The sequence below is a fragment of the Caretta caretta genome, chromosome 1, assembly GCF_965140235.1.
Source record: "Caretta caretta isolate rCarCar2 chromosome 1, rCarCar1.hap1, whole genome shotgun sequence".
Taxonomy (NCBI): Eukaryota; Metazoa; Chordata; order Testudines; family Cheloniidae; genus Caretta; species Caretta caretta.
In genome coordinates this window covers 208,158,845-208,168,787 of record NC_134206.1, presented here as the reverse complement: position 1 = coordinate 208,168,787, position 9,943 = coordinate 208,158,845, and the positions used below count along the sequence as shown (strand labels likewise).

Here is a 9,943-nt window from a genome sequence, read left to right as displayed (position 1 = left end):
CCAGCAGTACACAGCCAGCTCCACTCCTTTCTTTGTTGAGATCCAAGGTTTCCCTTGGCTCCCCAAGGTCAGGACTCTCAATGCCTCCCTCCCTGCCTTCTGGTGTTGGCTGAGGTCGAGGAGAGGTGGAATCAGTAGGGAGTCTCTTCACCCACCCCTTCCAGGCCTGGGGAGAGGAGCAGCTGGGATTCTCTTTACCCATAGGCCAGGGGTGTCAGCACGGAGTCTCTCTCCACACACACCCAAGGCCTGGAGAGATGAGCCTGGGAGCCGAGGAGGAGATGCAGAGGTCTCCAACAACCTCCAGTATTTCTAAACACCTCTTCCTGGCGAAACTTCAGGGCCAATTCTCTAGCCTCCTCCTCCTTGACCTATCGGATGCCTTGGACACTGCTGATCACTTCTTGAAATCCTGCCATCCCTTGGCTTTTCATGACTCCATCCTCTTCTGGTTCTCCTCCTACCTCTCACATTACTCCTTCAGCATCTCAGAAGAAAGTCATTGGCCCTGAGACGCGGTAAGGCTTTGCCACAGAGATGAAGAACTCTCCTGTGTTATACTGATAACTCATAGGGGTTCTGTTAGTAATAGTTCTGTATAAAGAGTGAGAACCCCTGATAGCAGAGCGTAGGAGTCATTCCACTGTGTTTGGGAAGTGGACTGTAACCTGCTCATTGAAGAGTCTGGCTTTGTGAAGTGATGTAATGTGTGCTGTAATCTTGACCACCTCCCTCCCCCACAATTGTTTAATTAGCTCTGAAATGAGAAACCTGGTCTGCATGCTTGGTCAAGTGGCAACTTTCATTCAGTTGTCGGTGAGAGCAACAGGATGTTTCTTTAGGATCATTTCACACTGGGTCACATCAACCTCAAGTTATGTGCTTCCACTGAAATCCTGATTGTTAGAATCACACCCATTTTTCATCAATGGAAAACTACCAAATAAATATAATATCCATTTTAAAGCAAAAAAGTAACATATGAGACAGCGGCAGTATAGGAAAGAAACACTTCATAACCTTAAATAATCATAATGATCAGACAGCCATAGTAATTGTATTGGTAAAAAAGCATGTATACCCTCTGTTTTCATTCAGATACAATAGGAAGAAGGTTAGAGCAAAGGACTGGCCCCCAGGAGAATCAGGTTCTGCTCAGAGCCCTACCACAGATTTTGGACAAGTCTTATAGCATTCAAGTCATCAGAATGTTCAAACCTAGGGATCTAAAGTTAGACCCTCAAATCTATGGTAGCACCTAAATGAGTGGCTGGATTTGGAGAGGGGGTGAGCCATTGAAGTCAATGGGAACAGCAGATGCTTAACACCTCTGAAAATGAGACCACTGATTTACATGCCTGGATGGCAGCCATAGTCTTTTCCCAGCCACTCCTTGCTCTCCCACAGCCTTCATCCCCTCTGACCTGTCCTGCTTCTTGTACCACAGCTGAGCACATTCTCTCACTGGCTTACCTAATGGGGAGCTCCTAATAGCTGCATAAAGAGAACAGTTTAGAAGCTGTACCCTGGCCTGAAAAACAAACTACCAACTTCTGCACATGAGGAAATGCACAGGTAAGGTGTTGCTGCACATAGAACACAAGCACATATTCTTAACTCTGACCCCTTTAGCCGCCGTCCCTGTGGGACATCACACCTTAAACTCTGCCTAAGCCTTTGTGTCCAGTGTGATCTCTGCCAAGCAGCAGCAAGTACTCCCTGGATCAGTGGTGCTGCCTTGAGGGTCTTGTGTCTTGGGGGACTGTATGAACAGGAGTCCCACTTTGGAGCTGTGGTTGGCACAAAGAAAATGGCAGTTTTTGTTAGGATGGGCAAGGTACTGGAATGTTCCCAGTTCCTTACCACTGCACAGGAAAGCCCTGTACAGACATTAACTAATTTATCATCACAGCAGCCCAGGGCAGCGTAGGGATAAGTGTTGTTATGCTCATTTTACAGGCATTTGCAGGCTTCCCCCAAATCCACACTCACACAGGCTCCCTCATCTCAATCCACACACAAGGGACTGGGTAGACAGAGTCCCCCACACAAATTCAGGATCTATCTGACACAAGAAGCTTGCACTCCTCTGCTCTCCCCACAGGTCTTCTCTCTGTTCTCCTCTCTCCCCCTTTGCCTCTTAGAGCTTCCCCTCCCTGTCAGAGCAGGAGGAGAAAGTGCTGCAGGGTCTCTGCTTCCTGCTAGCCTTTGCAGGCTCTGCTTGCACCAGTAGCCAGGATGGGGAGGAGATGGGAAACAGGAAGTGGTTTGGTCCGGGGGAGCAGCAGTAAGAGTGCATGTTTTAGGGGCAGAAGAAATGCCTGTTGCATTTTAAGTCCCCAGATATAGGGGTGGACAGAGTTGGGAGAATCACCAGGGAGGAAAAAAGTTGGGTGTCAGAGAGGGAACATGTACTACCCTCTACTGTGCTAGAGCCTATGGCTCCACATGACTACTTTAGTATGGTATCGGGAGATGCTGGGGAGCATGTCCAGTTCAGATGGGGTCTGTGAGGAGGCTCAGTGGGGATGAGGAGCGAGCTCAGTGTAGATTGAAGGTCTGTTGATTTTAACAGCAAGCCTCTAGCAAACTCTACTGAGTATAATACAGACCCCTAATGGTGATTTTTGCCATTTTATAACTTGGCCATATCTGAATGGATTTGCACGGGACGAGCAAAAGGCCCCTCTCTGACCTCAGGACCATCCCCCTTCCAATTTTCACATCTCTGCAGCAAATTTTGGAGGCTGTAAGAATTCCTCAAAAGAAAAAGTTGGAAATGTTTTTATAATAGGACAAGTTAGGCAACCTTAACATAGGAGTCAAGGCTACTGTCCTATAATACTGAAAAAGCTGTGCCTTGTTGCTGTGATTGTGCCTGATGGGAAGCCTGATCATGTCCTGTTGGCTTCCTCATACCTCAACTTTCCCCTCCTGGAGTCACCACTCCTTACCTGAGTTCAGCTATTTAAGCAGAGTAGCTGGAACTTAGACGAATGTGTCTCAAAGGGAAAGAGGCTGCACTGAATACTGCATTGAATTGTTATGCACCCTACGCTTCGCCTGTCTGAACCAGTCCCATTACCATGGCTTCCCTGGGTCAGGTCATTTTCTGGAGGTACCGTACAGTCTTTATCCGCTTCTGGAGATAAGGGAGGGAGGGAGGGAATTGTTTTTATTTCATTATGGAAGGTCTGGGCTCCACTGCCACACCTGGCTGCTGTGCTGTCCTCCCTTGGGGACTTTTGTTCAGCTTTGGCGAAGGGAATTCTTTGCCATTTGGCTCAATAGCATGCTCTTGGGCTGCTTTTTAGAATGTGTATGTTTTGAGTTGTTTTGTGGAAAGTATGAATGCCAAGCCAGTCATTGATATAAGACATAGACTTAAACTGGTGTAGTCATGCTCCCAGATCCCAGTGTGCGATAGTTAGTGATTACAGCAAAAATGAAGACTTATTTCAAGGGAAACGAGTAAGTCTTGCTTACAAGACTTCAGAGCTGCATGTTATTAGAAGAGAGGGGTGTAAATGGCATTGGAGAGCCTCTATATTTCCTCTATCAGCATTGGGAAAGTTGTGCAAATTTCCCCCAAATCAGTGTGTTTTAGAGAGTAATCCACAATCCATACTACAGTATATTTTCTGTGTCTCTCAGCACAGTTGTCTATTCCTGTGTAAGAGCTATGCTGAGGAGGAGGTGGAAGGAAGAGAAAAGGGATTTCATCTATTTGTTCAATAATGCTTCTACCTTTTGATCTATTTGGCAAAGCCAAAAATCAAAATTAAATATACACAGAGAATAAGTATTCTGGGAGATTCATAACGGGATATAAAGTCTCACACCTAGGTCGCCTGGTCTCCAGGTCAGTAATGGCTGAAAATGATTTCTACCAGACAGCAATTTGGTGGCCCCCATGTGAAATGAATTGGAAGACTCAGTTAAGTTTCTAATGAATAGATGCCAGTCTCATAAAATCACTACCACAAATAGCTCTTTGCTGACTGTCTTTGCAGAGAAGCCAATTGTTTAATAGGGTATGGACACTGAGCTCTTTTTATCTCCCTAACCATGGCTCTTCTGGGCTGGATTCAGGCAGGTTAGCACAGTGGCATGTGGGAAGCCTATGCTAATATTTATTCTGTTGATAGGACTTAAGTTCTCAAGGCTATCAGTCCAGCACTAAATTCCCCACAAAGGGCCCCAGTGGTAGAATGCCCAGTGCATGAAACTCTTAGAACAACCTAGTTCCTGTGAACCTTGCCACATTTTCTTGAATTCCTTGTGTGAGGAACAGCCTCCTCCTGCTACGAGATAGATAATCACTGCATATATAAAGCCCCTGACCAGGCCTGCCAAGGTGCTCAGGTCACTGTACATCAATTTCATAATAAACTGTGAAAGCAACCATATAATAAGCTGTAGTGATAGTAGTATAATGTAATGATAAATGTCAAGTGAACGTCTTACTTTCTGTGCATTTGGAACACACATAACAAGCTACTCTGTTATTAATGGGTGTGTGGTCCTGACTAACTACCTGCAACCAGCCTGACTGGTTTTGTCAGAGGAACAATAGATGATTAGTATGACAAATGAGCCCTCATCCCTTAATTCTTTCAGAGTAATCACACTGTCTGTGTTGGCTAATGTCTGATTCATATGGACAGTAATGTCCAGCTGAAGCAGCAGAAAGAGACACCAGAAAGTGTGCTGATGCTTCCCAGAAGAGAAGGGCTTTTGAGGGTCCCTGCCTCTTATCACTAAGCTTGATGTTTTAGATGGTTAGAAATGGCTAGGGAAAGTTAACTCTTTATAGCGAGGTTAGCATTGGAGATGTAGGGGAATTAAAATCCCTGCTGTTTATCACAAGTCAACTGATCCTCTTTAACTATCAAATGTCCCAAAACTTCTTCAACATAGTTAAAATTGCCCAGCGCTGCCTCATGCCCTTCCAGAAGGTGGAGAATAGCTAAATTTAAGCTTCTGAAAGCCAGGAAAGTCTTCAGTCACAACACCGTGTGCTCTGGTCCCATTAGAATGGATAACATGGTTTAGTGGGGATTGTGATCTAATACACACAGCATGAAGTCAGAAATTGAAAGCACAGTCTACTCTCCCATCTGGCTATTAAGAAGTGTAAGAACAGAGCCAGAGATGTCCTAATCTGGCCTGTTACGAATGCTGCCATGGAAGAGAAGATCCAAGAGTGGAGAAAGCAAACTGCAAAAGAACTGTTGAAACCATGTGAGATTCTGGATTGCCCTTGCTCATGTTTGCTGCAGATCTATTTGAAGTCAATAGGAAAGATTACCTCTTATTGTGGAGTACTACACATTTTTGCAACAATTCAATTTTTAAAGCACATCAAGTAGCAGATTGTGAATCGCATTTTGTAACTCACTATGGGACTCCAGCTAAAATTAATAAAGGATAAAGGATGAGAGGCGAAATTTTCAAAAGCAACTAGGGATTTGGGGTGCTTTAATTTTTGGATGTTCTATTTAGGGTACCCAAGGGGACTGGGTTTTTCAGAGGGTGAGTACTCAATACTTTCTGAGAATCAGACCCTTTTAAAGTTGTTTCTAGCTGGACACCCAAAATTCAAGGAACCCCAAATCACTAGCTGCTTTTGAAAATCTCAGCTGCAATTCACAAGAGGTTCTTTTGACAATCCTCTTTGCTATATCAGTTTGTGCCCTGGTGGATTCAAGGGTTCAGCTAAAATATCACATTTACCCTGGGGAGCAGAAGGGTAAAAAGCTTCGTGCCAACATCTAACAAGCTTCTTGAGCTAAAGACAATTAACCTTGAAGTAGTTGCAAAAGAGCTATTCACTCGGAAGCTGGAAGTCGTATTACAACACTTATACTAAAAAGATTTACCTCAACTGCAAGTAGTGGAATGTTAGATTCCAAACAGGAAGTGGTCCAAATCTTTAGAGGAGGATGGCAGGCCTGATTGTTTCTCTGGTGTATCTAGGGGAAATATCCCCTCCCTCACATCTATAGGGCCCCTGGCACTCACCTGTTGGAGCCCTAATACCCAGCAACCACTTATATTCCTTTAACTGCTGCTGTCCCCATATTCTACTATCTCAGAGAGACAGTATTGCTGCATACAGGGCTCATACAGCTTCAGGGATGGATGAAGACTAAATGTGGCTCCGATCAAAGTCATGGGGCCTAAAATTTGCTCATGTATTTTGAGGGTGGTGGTGACAGTCACATCATTTGTGAGCCCCTTCAGTTAAAGAATTTGGGAGCCCATTTGGAAGGAAGTTTGATTCTGCTTTAATCTGCTACTGATTACACCAGACTGCCTCACCAAGGGCTGGCAGGGAGGACTCCGTGGGGCACTGAATACCTATCATACTAGTAACCCACCTAGGTCTGGTATCAGATGGGGGTGTGATGCTGACAGACCAGGTGCCAGCTCATGCCAGAGCCTCAGACCGCATAAGCTGGTTCCGAAGTCAGGGCTCGGATCTCCAAGACCGTTCTGGCAGAAGTAATGGCCATCAGGAAGGCCACTTTCCAGGACAGTAAAGCAGAGAGCATGTACTTGCAGGAAACGCAAGGACGAGATGAAGTTCCAGACACAGTCACAGGCAGTACTGTGAGACACAGAACTGAGAGGGTAGTGGGGCGGCAGGCCCCTTTATACTAGCATTATGAGTGCGCAACTCCAGGGCCTTCCTGATGGATACCTCTGAGAGAGAACTGTTCTCAGGGGGAGCACACACCTGCTTTGGAATGGCTGTGAGCAACATCTCAAAGAACAACAGTTATGGAAGGTCAGTAATCATTTTTTTCCTGACAGCCTGCCCTGAGGTAGGCACTCACAGTGGTGAGCCTCTCCAGACAGCATGACCGGAGGACACCATTTGGAAAAGTGCGCCACTCTGCTCCCATTGGTGTGACCGTGTACACAGATGTGCAAGGTCAGGCCAGTGGAGGATGGGGCGGGGTACTCTTAGAATGGCGTCCCCAGTCTGGCATTGTGGGCCAGGGATTCGGTTGGTGGTTAGTATATGCTGTTTCAAGCTGGGACCAAATGACAAAGAAAGGGTTTTTGATATAAATGGCTGAGTTTAAAGTGACAAAGGGCCTTTTTTTCTGAGCAAGCAAATACACCAGACTTTTTGTGCAAGGAAAGGCCAGCATCCCTTGGGCTAGGGCCTATTGGATGCCCCAGGTGGAAGATAGGTGACTTCTGCTATGATTAGTAGGAGGCCTGTAGGAACTCCTGTTTTCTCTGTCATGCGTTTGCCCTAAGAATAAATGTTTTTTGCTTTGTGAAGTCTGGTCGGTAATTGATATTCACTGTTGTAGCCCCTGGGGAAAGAGTTAACGCCAGATGCTGGACCCTGGTCAGACCTGGTGGGAAAATCACAGTGAGGTACAGAGGGACTGCAAACCTAAAATCCCAGTCTGGAGGGAGAGAGACCTGGTGGTGACAGCTGGGAGCCTGAAATCAAGGGATCTCAGAGGGGAAATACAGGTGCAATTATCCTGAAATTGTGCAGGTTGTGACAGATTTCTAAGGGCCAGATTCTGTCACTTACACTGAGTAGCACCTTACTCTTCAAGTAATCCCACCGCCCTCCTGATTTCAGTGGGACAGTCACAGGGTGGCCAGCCCCTTGAAGGGGAGAGATCCAGCCCCACCTGTGACACATTTTGCTTACCTCCTCAGGTGGGGAAAAGGAAGGCTATGTGACTGGTGGGTCATGTGACTCAGTCAGGCCTTTACAATATCTAGCCCAGAGGCTGGGGAGAAAGGTGGAAGTGGTGGATGACTTTTCCTAGTCTAGGGGAGCTGCAGTCTCATTCTGGAAGAGGGGGAGGTTGTCACAGGGAGATAAGCACTGGGAGTCATTGCTTTGGTAAAGAGTGAGACTTGGTTTAAATAGGGTGTGAGTCCCAGGAAAGATGGGAGACCACTTTGGTTTATGCTGTACTTGGACTGCCAGCAGGGAAAAGCCAGGAGGGTCAGCAATCTGGTCAGAGTGAGAAGAACTATGAGTTGAGCCCAGGAGGGGGCAGAATACCTTTAGTTTATGTTAACTTGGGGCTGTTGTCAAAGGTGGTGTTTATTTTGGACTTTGAGTACCCTGAAAGGGGACTGAACTCTGAGAGTGACCCAGCTGGGGGGCTGAGCCATGCGAATCCCTAGGAGAGATGGAAAACTCTGAGGCGAAAATGAGGAAGGAGTGCTGCAGAGCCATCCTATGCCACAAACAGGTGTTCTGGAGACAGCAACCTTACTACAGTGACTGTTCATGGAGTGAGGGAGTACTCAATGTGAGTAAGGTAGCGGAGGTTGAATAACGGGCAGTGAATGAAGCAAGGGTGCACTCACTGAATACTGAGAATCAAAAATGATGAATTAAGACTTTTTTAAAAAATAATGACTCTAGCCCTCGTCTTACTTGGCTGAGCAGGTGAGTAAGGAGGAGTATGGTCTACTTCACCCCTTGCTTAGCTAAGCAAGATCTATCCTGGGGTCTGGTGCAGCCCCTGGTCCCTGGATAATCCCCCTTTTTAGGCAAGTGAAGAGGTACAAGGGAAGGGAGGAGCCTTGGCTTCACCCACCCTCTATTCAATGGCCTAGTATGAGGGGAGAAGTAAGCTGCACCCTTCCAAGTGTTACAGTGACCTGTTTTCTCCTCCTTGTAGCCAGAGGACCATAGAGGAAGAGTTGCACCTCAGAGGGGGATGGATCTCTGAGGCACAACAATTCCTGGAGCTACTCTTGTACAGCTACCACAACCAGATGCTTGTGGTTTTTTTGTTTTTGTTTTAAATAGCTCTCAGGGCTGCGGACACGGGGAGGAGTAGCACTTTGTACTGGCAGGCAGTGTGTCTCTCCCACACAGAACCTCTGAGAACAGTGGTGTGAGTATCTGATGGGTATGTGGTAGGAGACATCCTTGAGGTTCAGGGCCACATACCGGTCTCCTTGGGAGAGGGAAGGGGTGGTGATTTGAAGGTCAGCATTCTGAACTTGAAGATCTTTATGTAGTTGTTTAGTCCAGGGATCTCAAACTCCAAATCACCACAAGGGCCACATGAGGACTAGTACATTGGCCCAAGGGCCACATCGCTGACACACACACCCCTGCCCCTGCCCCTGCCCCCACTCCACCTCTTCCATGAGGCCCCGCCCCAGCCCGCCTCTTCCTATCCGTTCCCTGCCCCCATTCCAACCCCTTCCCCAAAGTCCCCACCCCAACTCCTCCTCCTCCCTGCCCCTATTCCAACCCCTTCCCCAAATCCCTGCCCTGTCTCTTCTCCACCTCTTCCCCTGAGCAGGCAGATCCCCACTCCTGCCCCTCCCCCCTGGAAAGCACTAAGCGCCACCAAACAGTTGTGGAGGTAGGCAGAGGAGCGGGGACGCGGCGCACTGGGGGGAGGGTGGGTGGTGGGTGAGGGGAGCTTGGTGGCCGCAGGAAATAACTTGGGGGGGGGTGCAGAGAGCTTGGCGGGCCGCAGCAAATAACTCCGTGGGCTGCGTGTTTGAGACCCCTGGTTTAGTCCCTGAAGAGCTAAGATGGAATGAAGGCCATCTATCTTCCTGGCAATCAGCAAAGTACCTTTCCCCAGGCATCTTTGCAGGATTCCCTGTATTGCCTCTTTTGTGAGAAGAAATTCCTCTAGAAACACTTTCTCATGAGAATGATCCTTGAAGCAGGAAAGGAGATTTAGGAAGAGACTTATTGTGGAATTGGCTGTTATAACCATTTTAAACAATGTCTAACATGCCTGGATCGGTGGTAATCACACACAAGGCATCAAAGAAATGGGAGAGGTGATCTGCAACAGGAAGGGACACAGATAGGTGAGCACGTGGTTCTCTACAATCCTGTTGAACCTGTAGACAGCAGGTAGATGAGGCAGGGTCACTGCTAGAGTTATGATGGCCTTGCTTGGGTCTGTTTCTT

General features: G+C 47.2%; 1 protein-coding gene across 1 annotated transcript in view; it reads left to right on the top strand.

The window, feature by feature from the left end:
* Window positions 1–3,014: 3,014 nt before the first annotated feature.
* The window catches only part of VTCN1 (V-set domain containing T cell activation inhibitor 1), a 37,296-nt gene continuing 30,367 nt past the window's right edge, over window positions 3,015–9,943 (top strand). Inside the window, exon 1 of the mRNA XM_075119209.1 lies at window positions 3,015–3,118. Within this exon, the coding sequence (XP_074975310.1) occupies window positions 3,046–3,118 (73 nt within the window). The 5' untranslated portion in view covers window positions 3,015–3,045. The remainder of the gene's footprint in view (window positions 3,119–9,943) is intronic.